Source organism: Bos indicus x Bos taurus, chromosome 1 (genome assembly GCF_003369695.1).
Source record: "Bos indicus x Bos taurus breed Angus x Brahman F1 hybrid chromosome 1, Bos_hybrid_MaternalHap_v2.0, whole genome shotgun sequence".
NCBI lineage: Eukaryota > Metazoa > Chordata > Mammalia > Artiodactyla > Bovidae > Bos > Bos indicus x Bos taurus.
The window spans coordinates 148,956,992-148,974,209 of record NC_040076.1 but is presented as its reverse complement, the minus strand read 5'-3'; the positions used below and the strand labels follow the sequence as shown (position 1 = coordinate 148,974,209).

Genomic DNA, 17,218 nt, shown 5'->3' with positions numbered 1-17,218 from the left:
CAGCATTATAAATAAAACAGTCCTTCAACACAATTTTAAATTATGTAAATGAGATGAATTTTAATTAACTGTTAAGTCTGATAAAATTTGAAACACTAAACAGGTGATTTGAGAAGACAGGTCAAATTCTCAAAACAAGGGTAAATTCAAGAAAATGCAAGCTCAAAATAAGCATAAATAGTATGGTAATAACCACTGAGAGGGGAGAGAATAAAAATAATAGAAATAGGCCACATCTATCAGGCACCAGCTATGTGAGCACTCGGCACTCCACTGTGAGGTCATCTTGCTACTACCATGCTTCCTATTCCCCTTCCTACGAAGAAAGTGAGATGTGGAGCTGTGTATTTCGTTCTGGTAGTTCCCCAAATCCCTTCTGCTTTCCTTTCTTTTCATCATGTGTCTAGGGGTGAAGAAGCATGACCTGCTGTTTCCCCGACTTGTAACACCACTGAAATTCAATTACCAACTTGCCCCTCCCGCCTCTTCTCCAAGCATCCAATCTGAAGGAGTCTTTTATTTCCCATTAGTAACTGATGCAATCAGAACTTTATTCTTTCTTTATGTTGTTGTTTCTACTGTATCTTCATTGCAGAGAATCTAGCCATTACATATTATACTCATGCATAAGCATCATTTAAGTTCCACAAGTACCTCTTTAAAGGTCCTTTTAGGTCAGTGTCCCTGCCGTCTCCTGGGTTGCCGAAGTTTACTCCCTGGTAGATTCCTTAAGAAGTGCTCAAAGAAAGAACAGCCTCCAAATTCATATTCACATTCGTAACATTTTGTTCGCTGTTTTCATACTTGAGTCAATTTAGCTGGATATAAAACTCCTGGCTCTTATTTGTTCTCCTTGTGTTTATTAGATGTGGTTATTCCACTGTTTCCAGAATAAAGCACTGTTATCAAAACCAAATAATCCAACAATCTTCCCCTTAAAGATTTGGATCTTTGCCTACATACTCCAAGAATTTTCTTCAAAGTCCAATAATGTTTAAAGAATATATCTACATGGTAGTCATTTCTGGATCAATTTCTCCAACTATATAACTTTTCAAATGTAGTGGTAACCCTTTTTCTTTTTTTTTAATTTCAGGAAATTTACCTGAATTATAATTATTAGAATTTATTAAGTTTCACTGCTCTGGTTCCTCTTCAGAGACTCTGGTATTGTTTCTATGTTGATATTTCTTTGCCTCTCTTTGGTAAATGTCACCTTTTCTAGAACATTTCTTTTTCTTCTTTTTTTAAAATTTTTGTCTCCTATTTATCTTCTGTTTCTCCGAAGACATTTTCTATTGTTTGTTTCACTTTAGCGTACCTTCTAGTCGAGCTTCATTTTTCAAATGATTCTTTATTTCTCTTTACCATTTCTAAGATTTCCTTATTCAGATTTCTGTTGCTCTTCCCACACCTTCCCAGGTGGCGCTAGTGGTAAAGAATCCACCTGCCAATGCAGGAGACCCAAGAGGCTCAGGTTTGATCCCTGGGTCAGGAAGATCCCCTGGAGGAGGGCATGGCAACCCACTCCAGTATTAATGCCTGGAGAATCCCATGGACAGAGGAGCCTGGTGGGCTACAGTCCATGGGGTCGAAAAGAGCTGGACATGACTGAGGGACTAACACTCCATATTTGTATCATCTTCTAAATTTCTTTGAGCTTGAATTCATTTAGAAACATCAGGCTATAGTTTTCATTTGTTTTATAAACATTTCTTTCCAGCATGCTTTCACTGTCTGCAGATATATTTTTCTCTCATTCCTTTTTTCTTATGAAAGTAAACTCGGGGGGGAATTTGACTGAGTCAGTTGCTCTCTTTCATGCAAAATAAAAAAACTTTTAGGAAGCTAGAGTAGATTTTCCAGGTTCAGTAAGTCCTCCTCTGTCTTCCTCAAGAGGAAACGAAGCATACCAAAACACAGTCTCATGACTGAGGTCTCTTGTACTTCCACCTTCCCCCTATCTTACCTGCCCTTCTCCCCTTCTCCCCCATGGTCTTCATCCTGTTTCATCTGGATTCCATTATCAGCAGTGTCTCCTCAGTGTGGGACTCTGACCAGGAAGGGAACTTCAAGTGGTCGGTTTTGAAGATTCATAGGCACCAGAGGGCTCTGCCACCACAGAGTTCACTGTGGGCCCCTGATATACTGAGAACTCACAAACATCTCTTCATTTTAGCTGCTGTTCTCAACCTTTCTTGCCACACTTTGCAGGGACTTTTTGTTAGCTAGCTTGGGGTTCTCCTGTTCACAAGTCCATCAAATTCCTGCTGCTTTCTTCTGAATCTTTCAATACAAGTGTTGACACCATGCAGGTCCTGTAGTTATTGGAGACTGGTCCTCATCTACTTCTATTAAGAGTTTGTGGTGATACTGTTTTAGAGAAAGTGTCCATCAATTTTTGGTTTTGCCATGCCAGTTACTCTGTATTTAGGGAAAACTGTCAAGATTCAAACAACTATGTCCTACTGTTATCTCCCCAGATCTCATACATTCCTCTGAAGGTACATTTAGCAAGTATCCCTACAATTTAGAATAATGAGTACGGATCCATTTGCTTTCACCGAGGTCTTAAATAAAGGTACTAAGGCCTAAGAAATACAACTTTACAACATGGCTAACCTCAGGTTTTCCACCATCTTCTCTATAAATATCCTATGTTCTTTTATGAGACACACACCTGATGCAATCATTATTAATCACTTTCATCTAGAAACCAGAAACAGTAAAAAAAAAAAAAAAAAGGAAACATAAAAGGAAATGGAAAATAATGTGGAACTCTTAAAACCACCTGAAATTTATTTATTATTAATATATAGAAATAGTAATAGAAATTTATTAAAGCAGACATTCCGAGTAGATATTTTTAGGCATCAATAAGAGTAACAATTTTTATTCTTTTAACAAGTATTCATTGAACACTTTCTATGTCACAAGAACCCTGTTAGACACAGGACACAAAAATGCAAATACGCCTGAGAATCAGATTAGCTGGGACCAAAAAATGGCAAGCTAACATATGCAAATGCCATAAAAGCATAAAACAAAACCACTTGGTAGAAAGAATCCTGGGAGAAGAATATTTACTGAACTATGTTAGGTTTGTCGCTTTATGCATTTCAGAAACAACTAAACTTTTTCCTCCACTGAGAACACACTATCACTTTTATAAAATTTTCTAAAACAGAAGATTCTTCTCTTTGCCAGGTGAATTGGAAACTTATTTTTAACTATAATACTCACTGCTCGAAAAGATATATTAAAAAGACAAACATTTGTCTAATGCTAATAAGTATAAACTGGTACATTTACCAAACACCTTTCTAAAGAGTTGTACGAAGGGTTTTAAAATTCTTTAAGCCCTATGAGCTAAAATACTTACACTCCTAGGGACAAACTACAAGGCAATAATTCAATATATGAACAAACACTCACGCACAAATGTTAGTACTTTTTAAAAAAGTGAAAAGGAAAACTTAAAAAAAAGTCCCAAAGACATCTAACTTAACTAGGAAATGAGCATTTAAAGAAACAGCTTCAAATCACATATTTTAAAATAAATCTCTAAAATAATGTGCCCTCAAAATGTTACAGTTCTGAATGCTCTGAATATGCTCCAAGTTGAAAGGAACAACAGACCACTATAGCTAGTAAGTTTTTGATGACACAGGGAAATGTTCACAATATAATGCTGGGCAATAAAAGAGAAAATATAAACAATATGAAAAAAGATTCTACCCAAGCACACCAACCTATTCAGATGATCTTAATAAAAAATGGCATCAAGAACAAAATACTGGAAGAGAAAGTGCCCTAGCGCAATGGGCAGTAGAACGCTGGGTATGTTTCCTTCCACTCATCCATAGTCTTATAAATTTCCCGATTTTTTCACTGATACTACATTACCGAGTCAACAGGGAGAAAAACTTAAAACCTGAGGGCAAAAATAAATCCACTGGATTTAACCATTCACCAAAAACCATCAACCTGTTGAATTATTAAGCACAAAATCAGACCGCTCAGGATTAAGAAACGAATGAGAACTAAAGAAGGGAAAACACATATAGGAAAAGCCTATTTACACAGGACCATGTGAAGAACGAGACCAAAAGGAGCGAAATGGGCAATACACTCTCAAATATCAAAATACACAAATCCTTTTATTCCCCTCCGTGCACCCTGTGTATATAAATGGGACTACAGAAGTTGACTTTATTTAAGTTTACAGATCTGATTTCTAATTGCTGTATAATATTATAATATGCCATACTCCTGTGATCACTGTAGTATGCAAACTTTGTCCCACAAAACTCACATTTTAATCTGTTAAAACTACCACATCAAATAGCTTTAATCACTTAAGTTTATAGAAATATGGAAGACATATGATCAAATCAGCAGAATTTAAAATAAATTTATAATGTTCATCCTCAAATAGTTATAGTTCTGTATGTTCTAGAACTATTTCAAGTTTTCAAATAACTAGCTTATCACTATTATTAAAAATAAAAATATTTCCGTTGTTAAAGAAGCCCAGCAAAGTATAGTATCATCTGCTGTAACCAACAGCTTTTCCGATTAACGTTCCACTGAATGTTAATAGGTATAAATAAGAAATAAAAGGAAGAGGAGGTCCTTTTATCAAATAAATATGAAAAATGCAAGTGCTTTTATGTTAATGTGCACAGTGACCTCTGAGGCAGTGCATTTTCCAAATTTAATCTCCTAAGTACTTTCTACATTCTAAATAAACTGAATTTGGTTACTGCTTAATTCAAAGGAGTGAGCAGTAGCTCCTAGGTTCTCAGGATGATCGCATGCTTGGGTAGAATGGTGTCACTCATCACTAACAGGAATAAATAAGAGAGGAGAAAATGTGTGCAGGAGAGACACCTAGGAGGCAGTTATGTAAGTCTGGAGCTCAGAAAAGAAGAGTGGGACACAAAAGTAGATTTTGACAACATGTAGGTATCAGGTGAAGACATTACTCCGAATGCCTTAACCAGAAAGTGTTTTCTATTTTTACTCTAGGTACCTTGAATTCAACAGACAAGGATCTAAAATTTATCATAAACATCCACTGCATAATTTGTTTATATATCTTCTCCCTCTTTCAGGTGAAATGTGTTCCTTGATTCCCAAGCAAAGGAATCCTTACAAGCCAAGCACTACTATCGCACCTGGTACAAAGCAAATGTTAGCGAAACGAATGTTTGGTCATAAGTGATTTTTCTTCCAAAGATCAAAAAATAATCCAATCTTACCTAATATACAGCCTAACTGTATTTTAAAATGTGAAAAATGCCCTCAAATTTAACAAGTACAGAAACACCTATCAACACATGTACTAAAGATATATTAAAGTTTAGCTTTCTGTTCAGTAAAAATCAATTATTAAGCTTTGGCTTTTGAAAAGCGCAGTCAGTCAAAACATATTTCAATGTCCTTCCTAGCATCCCTGAACGAGCACCTACAATGAAGCAGCATGAGAGTAAGGCATCGTCACATCTTACCAACCTACAGTCAAGATCATGAATGCCTGGGGAAACAACACTCACTTCCAAGTATGCAAAAACATTCTAGAAATAACTCCCAGTGAAAAACTCCTTATGAGCTTTTACATGTTAAAATCCTGTCCGCTGAATAATAAATGTGTGCATCATAAAACCAGAGCAAACTGTATTAATTAATGATGGTTATAAAAGCTGTTAATTTTACATTCAAAACCAATTATTAACTTTCAAACTATTGAAGGGGAAATACACCAACAGCTAATATACACATCAGAGTCAAACCTTCCTTCTTCAGTCTTTCCCTTTATCAGCCATTAAATGTTGGTAATTTTTAAAGACTACAGGGCTGAGTAAGAGACTAGATTACACCACAAATCTGATATTTGTAAATTTTCTGTGTGTTCTAGCACTCATAAAATGAACTAGATAATCTTTATAAACCGGATTTACTCTTTAGATATTTCAGTTCATCCATGAGCCTCTCAAGAAAAAGAGCTACTTGGAAACTTTTTTCGTATCTTGTGACAATAAACTAGAAATAAAAGAGCAACTCTGCCACCTCAAAGTTCCTTAAGGGAAAACCTCTAGAATCATTAATATTCATGGATAAGTCTTTTGAGACACCCCCAGAACACTTTGTTCCTCTACTGACCTCAGGTGAAAGTAAGCATCTACTTGGTATAGCCAACGTGCTAGTACCATGCCCAAGGGCAACCCGGGAGCTGACTGGGCTCAGAAACTGTTCCTGCACCAGAAGGTCACACTTATAAAATCTGACAACACAATTTTCATAAAATTCTACAATGTTTTCTGTAAATTCTTTCTTGTTTACTCCTCCATGACACTGATACTCGGCCTCAGCATCACGATGATTCCATCAGCCACTCGGCCAGCACGTATCCATGGTTTACCTCTAGTGTGTACAGGCAAACACATGCGTGCACCCTTGAGACACAGGTTACAGCAATAATCACTCAATCGCCTTTTACTCAAAAAAGAATTACCATCGGACTCTGAGTTCCTCATGAATGTAAAATATGATTTGATCTATAATTAATATATATTCAAGCACATTTCTTCATACAAAATGGTACACCTGAGACTTTTTTTTTTAATTCCATTCTGAAGTCAAAAAAAGGTAAATTTTTTCTGTTTGAAAAACAAAGATCACCAAAACCAAAAACCAATCACAAAAATTTTAACACCTTCACTAATAATGTAATTAAGTATCTATCCAAGATTTATGTAGTTACTTCTTTTCCAGTTAAAGACCACATTTTCAGTTTATGAATCAAGCAAGAATATCTGTGTCCAGGTCTACAAATACAAGCCGCTTGGTTCAACAAAATGTCTCCTAATCAGCCTGATTTAAAACCATTCAAATTTAAACATTAATAACACCTTATCCATTAGCTACACTACATTTTCAAGAGTTTGAACATAGCCACAGATACAACAGCCTTCATTTTTCCATGTACAAGATCACCTCAATTAATTACAAACCAATCAAAACTACTCTTTCAAAACTGCCTTCTATACTGCTTCTCCTATATAAATACAAACTATAAAAAGATAAAAGAGGAGACAAGGAATAAAGGAAGGAGAAAGAGAGGAATGAAGGAAGGGATGGAGAGAGGCAGGAAAGAAAACATAAACCCCCAGACCGCAGTTTCAAGGAGTCATACATATGGGTGTAACATCCTCAATATAACGGTTGGAGTCTTATTTAAGACACACCGCTAACGTGTTCTCCATAAGCCTTTACGGCTCTGCTCTAAAGCGATCTGGGGGAACATACATTCACCGATAAAGGTGAATATTTTATTTATCTTTAACAGAAACACTTCAAATCTCACCAAAGTACTTTAGCCAATCATCCCCTTTTGAAAAGGTCAAGAACTAGCAATTACAATGCTGTATTTGTATTAATACCACTCTCAGTTACTGATTATCAAACTGATGCCCAAAGTCAAGTCTAATAATAACCCAACTATATCTTTGCATTCAGTGATCTATTCTCCCCCTAATGCTGTTTATCAGAAAGCTCCCCCCCACTCAAAATATACCACCAGTTCCCACATTCTCTCAGACAGCCATAGTTTTACTGTATTTCAAAACTTGAGTCACCTGTATGCATCGTCTTCTTTCAAGTCTCATATCATCCTGATGGGGTGGGGGGAGGGAGGGAAGAGTCCAGCAGCAAAACTACAACACTGTGTGAAGAAAAACAGATTATGATAAGAGATAAGGATGCAAGACAATTACCCCTAATTGAGGAACATCTAATGTAAACACAACCCCCAAAACAGAGATAAAATGATTGTAAATTCATTTGCTAACATTTGTTTAAGCTTACTTGAAAATAATTTTCATTAATGAAAACCAATTATATATAAAATATAAAGTAACTGCCAGGGAGAAAAAGTTTTAAAACCTGACTACTACCAACAAAAAAAGTCACACATTTCTAGGTATGAAATAAACTGTCAATACTCCACTAGTCTATGTAATTTAGCAGAAGAAAAATATCTACATTTTATAATCTACATCAATTCACAAATCAGTACGAATGTGAATTCACTTTTCACCACGGCTTACTATCAAAGGTAAAGAAAGTTGCTTTATAGGAACAATCAGATGTCAATCTTCCAGCGTTACAGGTAAATTGAGACACTGCTCACAACTGCTCCTCCAAGCCCACAAACTCTCTTTTGCTCTCCCGGTGGCTTCCCCTACTTATTATAATTCTTTGACTTTAAATTCCTACTCATTACTTCCGCTGCTATTTCATGATTGGCCAGCAAATTCCACGACTTAAGGGGAAAGCAAGAGCACCCTCTGGCTGTTGTCAACTAAGAGCACACAATAACAGATAAGACAAAGACAAGCACAGGCTGAAATCAACAAAGGAGTTTGGTCTAAAAATCTAGTTTTCAAATTGATACTGTGGAATTCAGTATTATTCCAAATGAAACAATGTTGCTTACGTTGGCCAAGTTCCCAGGCTAGCCAAAAGACATCCATCTATTGAGACCAAAAGATATTATACCAGCCATGGGCACTGGGGACTCTGCAGGAGCAACACAGAAACTTAACCAATTCTAGATCCTCTCTTTATGTGGAAAAACTCTAAAGTAGGTTGTTTTCCTTTGTTAGCACTCTCTCAACTCTTGATGCTTTCAATTCCCTAAATTTACATCAGGACACTCCAATCATCCTGCTAAGAGTAATAACCCTTTCCCCTGAGTATCAATATGTTCCTAAATTACCAGCCCGAAGTTCCTGTTGTCTCAATGGAGTTCACTTCAGGTATGTGACAGGAAATCAACTGGGCTGAAATAATTCACTTTAACATTTGCAGTTTTCAACAAGGATGCTAGCTGCTGCTGCTAAGTCACTTCAGTCGTGTCCGACTCTGTGCGACCCTATAGACGGCAGCCCACCAGGCTCCCCTGTCCCTGGGATTCTCCAGGCAAGAACACTGGAGTGGGTTGCCATTTCCTTCTCCAAAGCATGAAAGTGAAAAGGGAAAGTGAAGTCGCTCAGTCGTGTCTGACTCTTAGCGACCCCATGGACTGCAGCCTACTAGGCTCCTCCATCCATGGGATTTTCCAGGCAAGAGTACTGGAGTGGGGTGCTAATAGACCAAATAAACCCCTAACTGGTAGAATTCTGGTAGTATTGCAAAATAACATTAAAAAAGACTGAGATAGTGTGAGGAAAAGTTTTAGCCAAGTGGGTTTGAGTCTGTATTTACTGCCCCCAAATATTTCTGCTTTTCACTTATTTCTCCTCCTACTTTTGAGCCCCTGGGGTTCTTTAAAAGCTCAAAACATGAAAGAGCAGCTCAGAGATAGCAGTTTACATGTATGAACTACTTGTAAATTAGGAACCACCTGTCTCTGAAATCATTCCTCGATCCCAGATTCCATTCTTGAAAAACCACTTTTCCAGTTTAGGTGCTGCTATGGTATCAAGTAAAACCCTAAGCATGAGACCAACTGGTATCCAACTGGGAAGGAAAGGGGGATACGGACAGACAGACAGATGAACATAAAAGCAGCACATCAAAAGTTTTACTTGCAAAATAATATATGAATCGAGATTAAAGGTTTTTACTTCAAAAACATAGTTTTCTAATTTTTCCCCTCATAAATGGTCTTAAAAAATAATAATAATAAAAGTCTTTATAATTTCAGCATAAACTACAGTAAAGGAACATGTGAAATTTAAAATCTCTAGCTATGAACTACACATTTTCAAATCCTTCAGGCTCTCAACATTATATTCTTCACCTGTAAAATGTCACAATACCCTGCCAACTTCAACGGCTTCAACAGGAAAAGATGAGTGGGCCAATGGCATAAAGGATAATGCATCTGCCTGTGGATTATCAAAATGATCTCACCCTAAAACTGACATCTTAGGGGGAAAAAAATCAACCATTTAATTATTACTCATTTGAAAAACAGCCTTTAGCAAAGGATAAAGAATCTCAGCAAGTTAGGAAACTGGCTGCTGAGGTATGCTGCAACTAAACCATCATATACTGTGAAGTGAAGTGAAGTCGCTCAGTCGTGTCCGACTCTTCGACCCCATAAACTGTAGCCTACCAGGCTTTTCTGTCCATGGGATTTTCCAGGCAAGAGTACTGGAGTGGGGTGCCACTTCCTCCTCCGAATATACTGAGTAATGATAAACTTCTCAAGTCTAGACATTGGATTACTGAATAAAGATTCTATTGATTATTCCAATATATCCTTCAGGCTTGTCACTTTTCAAAAAAACAATGGTCTGTATCAGATTTGAGTTTTGACAGTAACTAGGATACTGCTGCTGCTGCTAAGTCGCTTCAGTCGTGTCTGACTCTGTGCGACCCCATAGACGGCAGCCCACCAGGCTCCCCGGTCCCTGGGATTCTCCAGGCAAGAACACTGGAGTGGGTTGCCATTTCCTTCTCCAATGCATGGAAGTGAAAAGGGAAAGTGAAGTCGCTCAGTCGTGTCCGACTCTCAGCGACCCCATGGACTGCAGCCCACCAGGCTCCTCCGTCCATGGGATTTTCCAGGCAAGAGTGCTGGAGTGGGGTGCCAACTAGGATACAGCAAACACCAAATGGACTTTGCAAACTACAGATACAATTTTCTTTCTAAAGAAGCTTACAAATTCAGTCATATTTTAATTTTTTTCTGAAAAAAACCTACAACGAATTTTTTATCTTTTCCCCTACAAATGGAACCATTCACAAATTATGGAGCAAAATTAGATGCTAATGAAAAACATGTACTATCCTTACCACAGAAACCTCCCATAATCCTCAAAATCTTTTACAGTATGTTTTAGCTCACATTTTGCCAAAGGCAATATAATAGTCTATGAACAATCTAGGAACTGAGCTTAAGTGGTTTTTGAAGCTATACTTACAAACCATTTTTCTAGTTGTCTGAAAATCACTGCATAAAATCAACCTACAGCCCATGTGCAGGGAGGACTAACATCATTTCAACAAACTTGAGTTTTGGTGCATGGTATGCTCAGGAAAGTACAGACGCGGTCTCTTGGTGTCTCTTCTTTCTCAAGAGAGGTCAGGGAGACAAGAGGGGATGGGAGGAGGGGGGGGGGAGGATATGAAGACACCTGACTGAAAGTACTCTTGTGCTGAGATTTATAAAATCAGTACAAATCTAAAAAAAAAAAAAAAAAAAACTAGAGTGGCAAAACTGTGATTGAAATGAATGCATTAGCATGATATGGCAAACCCAGATTAACTCGAGAGTTAATGAACTAAGGGCTTTCCTTGTGGGTCAGCTGGTAAAGAATCTGCCTGCATTGTGGGAGACCTGGGTTCGATCCCTGGTTAGGGAAAATCCCCTAGAGAGGGGAAAGGCTACCCACTCCAGTATTCTGGCCTGGAGAATTCCATGGACTGTGTAGTATATGGGATCACAAAGAGTCGGACACCACTGAGCAACTTTCACTTTCTTTTATTTAATGAACTAAATGGCAGTCATTGATGTATTTTCTAAAGACACAATGTTTTATACTGAAAAACTAAAAATTTTACCTAGTTTCAAAATAACTATAGTAGGGAAGTATTGCAAACAGCAGGCAAAAAAAAAATCAGTACATACAAGCTGATACAAGCTTCAAAAGTACTGGTAGGAGCTATCTTATTTCTTAAGCTGGGTGAAGTACACAGCTGTTGCTTATTATCTTTTAATTTTATGTATTATATATTCTCATATTCACAATTTTAAAAATTTAACCCTCAGGAAAAAACAAAAGGCAAGAGGTTTAAAAGGACAATTCAGATGGTACAGAAGATGTCTATTAAGAATAAGCTACAAAAAAATATAATAATAATAAGCTACAAAAATGAAAACAAAGTTGAGGGACCTAAAATTTTATTCCATGGATCAAATTACTATGCGGTTATATTCAAATCATACACTGTGACCCGCTTTCCTTATACACTTCTGCTCATTTACACTAATAGAGTAAAGAAGTCATAGAAAAAAATGTCTTTATTTCAGAAGCAGACTTTCAAGAATTAAAACAGCCAAAGGAGTCATACAGGGAATGTTTTGATACCTAACACGCAATTAAAAAAACCTATCACCCTAATTCCCAAAAAGATGATCAAATGAGATATTGGGGGGGTGGGGGGGAGTCTTTTCACTAACTGGGGATTTCAAGAGAAATCCTAAAAACCAAGAATATTTATGACTTCCTCTAGAATCCAAGGAAATACCCACAGTCTTAAAAAAAAAAAAAACTGAAAATGCAAAAAGCACAAGAGTTTAAATCAAAATTATGAGTAAAACTGCAGAGTAAAGGACCTTCACTATACCCCAACCACTCAGCTGACACACTTCACAGACACTGACACACACCCAACAAGCAGGCCCTCCTGTTTCACCAGCGGGGACACCAGGGCTCAGACAGATCAAGCAGCCTGGCCTAAGGTCACACCGTGAGAACTCTGGTCCCACACCAAAGTTCACTTCTTTCCGTCACTGCTTTCCGCCACTGCAAGATCCTCTCACTAGGGATCACCGAAATGGTCATAAGAAAATTACACACCTGCAAGAATCCAGGTGGACTAAGTCTGATTTTAAGTCTCACCATTTACTCTTCTGCCTCAACCAGGCCAAACATGAATAAAATTCATAAGCAGTAAATCACTTTGTAAAAAATATTTCAGTTTAGGAGAATAAAAAAGTAACTTTCCTGAAAAGTCAGCCTGGCAGAGAAATTCTGATTATAACATGTAACGATTTGCTATATATTCCTTTAAAAAAAAAAATTGAAGACAAGCAGAGAAGAGTGTAAAAACCAAGAGTAGGTAAGTCATTTTTGCACTAAAGCCTCAGGCAAGATAAAAAACATGAAGAACTATAAACCTGGGTCTTGGATCATATGACCGGCATGTTAGAAGTGGGAGCAGCTGATACATGGGGTTTAAGGACAGAGAAGAATGTGATTTCTCATGAAACTGAAAATAAAGAACACAACTCTGAGTAAGCATTGGAAAGAAGGTTCAAGAAATAAGACCTGAGTGGATTAAATAAATAATGCCCCAATTTTTGCTACCTCAAGCACCAAGTTACCTGGGCTCGCTAGGACTACATCTGGGCTAAACTGAGACAAAATTAGGCACTGTATATTTGGCTACAGCAATAAGCTCAGGAAAACAGGAGGGAAATAACTCATAGGCATATTATCTGTAACAACGCAGAGTGCATTGACAAGTATCTTTTTTAAGACTGGAGAGCAGAGACTGAGAAGTTTCTAGGAGTAGTGGTGGTGGTGTAGTCGCTAAGTCGTGTGCGACACTTGCAACCACATGGACTATAGCCCACCAGGCTCCTCTGTCCATGGGATTTTCCAGGCAAGAGTACTGGAATGGTTTGCATTTCCTTCTCCAGGGGATCTTCCCAACTCAGGAATTAAACCCAGGTCTCCGGCATTGCAGGCAGATTCTTTACTGACTAAGCTACGAGGGAAGCCTCACAGGAGTCGGCTATGACGAAAAAAAGTACTGGTACCCTGCCACTAATTCAAAATATATAAATGACCACTGACACTGTGGCCTTCCTGGTGCTTCAGATGGTAAAGAATCTGACTGCAATGTGGGAGACTCGGCTTTGATCCTTGGATTGGGAAGATCCCCGGGAGAAGGGAATGGCTACCCACTCGTTTTCTTGCCTGGAGAATTCCATGGACAGAGGTTACAGTCCATGGAGTCGCAGAGAGTCAGACACGACTGAGCAACTGACACTTTCACCGATACTGTATTTTGCTTGCCATCTTTTGTCTCCTTTAGTGAGTGTGAAAACAATTATTTTCACAGATTTATACAACCTTCAAGTCTATCAACATACCTACATGTTTTCTCTTATATTCCAAGTTCCTCAAACTTGAATATTCAGACCACAGAACTTTTCAGGCTATCACTGTATATATACTAAGAAATATCCCATCATAAGCAGACCGAAGTTCCAAAGGTTCATTTAAGCTAGCCGGCTGCAAGGCAACACTAAGTACTATTCTAGTTACATGTGGAACTGTGCAGACTTCTACAGTGCGACTCGCCCCCAGCCCACCTCTCCCTCAGAGTTTCAGGCCCACCTTTCTGAGAGTCCTATGAACTGAGCTTGACATCCCAGTTATTTTCCTTTCCCACTTATTACTGAACGTGAGATTTTGTATTTAATGGACACATAAACACTTTCCTTTAATTCATTTAATTCTCATAAATAATTACATAAGTAGCACAATTACCCGGTTTTACAGGTGAGGAGACTAAGGCCCAGAGAAGTGAGGTCACACGGAGCCACACAGGACTATTTTAGAGATGAGATTCAAATTCAACCAAACGGACTCCAAAGTTGTCGCTCTCAGGCCCCACGTTAAACTGAGTTTATGACCTCCCGACTCTACTCTCCCAACCAAAAAGGAAGAGGAAAGAACAGGTAGGACAGGAAGAAAATCCACTTCTCCCTCCTGTATTCTCAGTTTTGGTCAATGGGTTTCACCACACCCCAGTCTCCCAAACTAAAACCCTAATAACCTGGGACCTCTTTCCTACTGCGTATCCCACATCCAATCCATGCAAATTCTCGTGTTGGGAAATTCCCAGGCAGTCTAATGGTTAGAACTTAGTGCTTTCACTGCCGGGGCCCAGGTTCAATCCCTGGCTGGGAAACGAAGATCCCACCGGCCACACAGTGCAGCCCCCACTACCCCCAAAAACAGTGAGCTCTGTGAACCATCCCAGCAAATGAATCAAACCTAAGGAATTAGTCCCAGAAACCTCCAGTCTATGGCCAGTCTTGATGTCAGAAGTGGACAGTCTCACAGGACTGAGCCCTTTCTTTACCTATGAGGCCTGATTTTCTCTCTAGGCAGACAGTGTGAGAACTGGGCTGAATTCTCGGACACCCTGATGGCATCTGAGAATTGCTTGTGTGAACAAGTGCCCCCCGCCTCCCCAAAACATACACACATACACGCTGCAATTGGGCACAGGAACCCTTTGCAAAAAGGAATTAAAAGCAAAGTGATATAAACAAAATAAATTCTCTCTCTTCTGTTGCTATGCTTGCTTCCTATCACCTACACATCATGTACTCAGATTCTTTATTACTCAAATCAATCCTGCTCCTAATATGAATTGGGCTTCCCTGGCGGCTCAGACAGTAAAGACTCCACCTGCAATACGGGAGACCCAGGTTTGATCCCTGGGTTGGGAAGATCCCCTGCAGGAGGGCACGGCAACCCACTACAGTATTCTTGCCTGGAGAATCCCATGGACAGAGGAGCCTGGTGGGCACCAGTGCATGGGGTCACAAAGAGTCGGACACGAAGTAAGAGGAATTAAAAAGGGGTGCCTGTGACCAAGAATCAAACAAGGCTGAGGTCAGTGCATCACGTCGTCCCTCCTTACTCTTCCCTTCCTAACCTCAGCACCTGCCGTGATGGCATGCAAGCATTCTATTTTCAAAACAAAGCGTATCTATCAGACAGAAGACACTTGGGAAAAATAATGCTCAATCCCTGAAAGCCTGCAATCCCTTCTCATAACTAGCTTCTAAGAAATGTAATAAGAACCACTACGCTTGCTCTTTCCTTTCTGATAGGACTGACTCTTCCAAGTCAGTCAGTTCAGTCGCTCGGTCGTGTCCGACTCTTTGGGACCCCATGAATCGCAGCACACCAGGCCTCCCTGTCCATCACCAACTCCCACAGTTCACTCAGATTCATGTCCATTGAGTTGGTGATGCCATCCAGCCATCTCATCCTCTGTCGTCCCCTCCTCCTCCCGCCCCCAATCCCTCCCAGCATCATGGTCTTTTCCAATGAGTCCACTCTCCGCATGAGGTGGCCAAAGTATTGGAGTTTCAGCTTCAACATCAGTCCTTCCAATGAACACCCAGGACTGATCTCTTTCATAATGGACTGGTTGGATCTCCTTGCAGTCCAAGGGACTCTCAAGAGTCTTCTTCAGCACCACAGTTCAAAAGCATCAATTCTTTGGCACTCAGCTTTCTTCACAGTCCAACTCTCACATCCATACATGACCAATGGAAAAACCATAGCCTGGACTAAACGGACCTTTGTTGGCAAAGTAATGTCTCTGCTTTTGAATATGCTATCTAGGTTGATCATAACTTTCCTTCCAAGGAGTAAGCGTCTTTTAATTTCATGGCTGCAATCACCATCTGCAGTGATTTTGGAGCTCCAAAAAAATAAAAGTCTGACACTGTTTCCCCATCTATTTCCCATGAAGTGATGGGACCATATGCCATATGTGAGTGTACACACATATAATTTTACTTATAAAATATGCATTATATGTAAATAGTTTACATAAGCGCATTCATATATACACTTAGTTCATTATATGTCCTTTTATAAATATAATTACATATAATTATATAAACCTCTGCGCTTTCAATTATCCTTGAATTTCAAAAATACAGAAAAATAACAAGGTCCAGAAATAATCAAAAAACACACACTATTATTAACAGTTTACATTTTCTTCCAGCAAGCCTACTACTAAGAGTAGTAAAATGGGTTTTGTTTTACTTCTTTTCTCTGCTAGACTTCTGGGGAACTTAAAGGAAAACGCTGTCCCCTGAGCGTGTCTTAGAACGCGCGGCCTTACAGTCCAGGGCACCAACTGTCCTCCGACGGGACCTCTGTCACCTGTGGCCCCAAACTCGGTGCCGGTCTCCAGTCCCACTGTCTGGCCCCTCCACTGGTTTTTCTCAACACCTTTCCCTCTAAAAGGAGTACCTCAAAGGTTTGCCCTGAACTAGTAACTCCAGACTTTTCTCTAGCCGCCCTACCCGCTCACTCAGTATCTAGTCCAGAGCTGCAGGATGTGGCCTACAGGGCCACGTTACCACATCAACTCTTTACGCCTAAAGGCATGCAACCCCTTCCTTACACAACTCACATTCCCATCTCTTCCCACCACCCACAACCATTCTAGAAACTGCTGAATTCTTTAGCTACTCTAAATGATCTCGCTCAATCCTATGCATTCTCAAAATGCCTCACGCCTTTCCATTCTTCTCCGTGCCTACTGTATCATCCCCGGCCCAGGCCCTTATTTCACGCGATTAGAGATGCCTCCTAAACTCAGCATCTCCTGGGCCAGATGGTATGCCAGAGACACTAGGGGAGTCTGCAGA

The 17,218-nt window shown here is 39.2% G+C and overlaps 1 protein-coding gene across 3 annotated transcripts in view; it reads right to left on the bottom strand.

Moving 5' to 3' along the window:
- DYRK1A (dual specificity tyrosine phosphorylation regulated kinase 1A) overlaps nt 1-17,218 on the bottom strand; it is a 143,610-nt gene that overhangs the window by 86,434 nt on the left and 39,958 nt on the right. For 2 of the 3 annotated variants that reach the window (XM_027548898.1, XM_027548899.1), the window contains exon 2: nt 7,641-7,726. The exons of the other annotated variant lie outside the window; for it this stretch is intronic. In XM_027548898.1, the coding sequence (XP_027404699.1) occupies nt 7,641-7,650 (10 nt within the window). In that variant the 5' untranslated portion in view covers nt 7,651-7,726. The remainder of the gene's footprint in view (nt 1-7,640; nt 7,727-17,218) is intronic. 3 annotated transcript variants of the gene reach the window in all.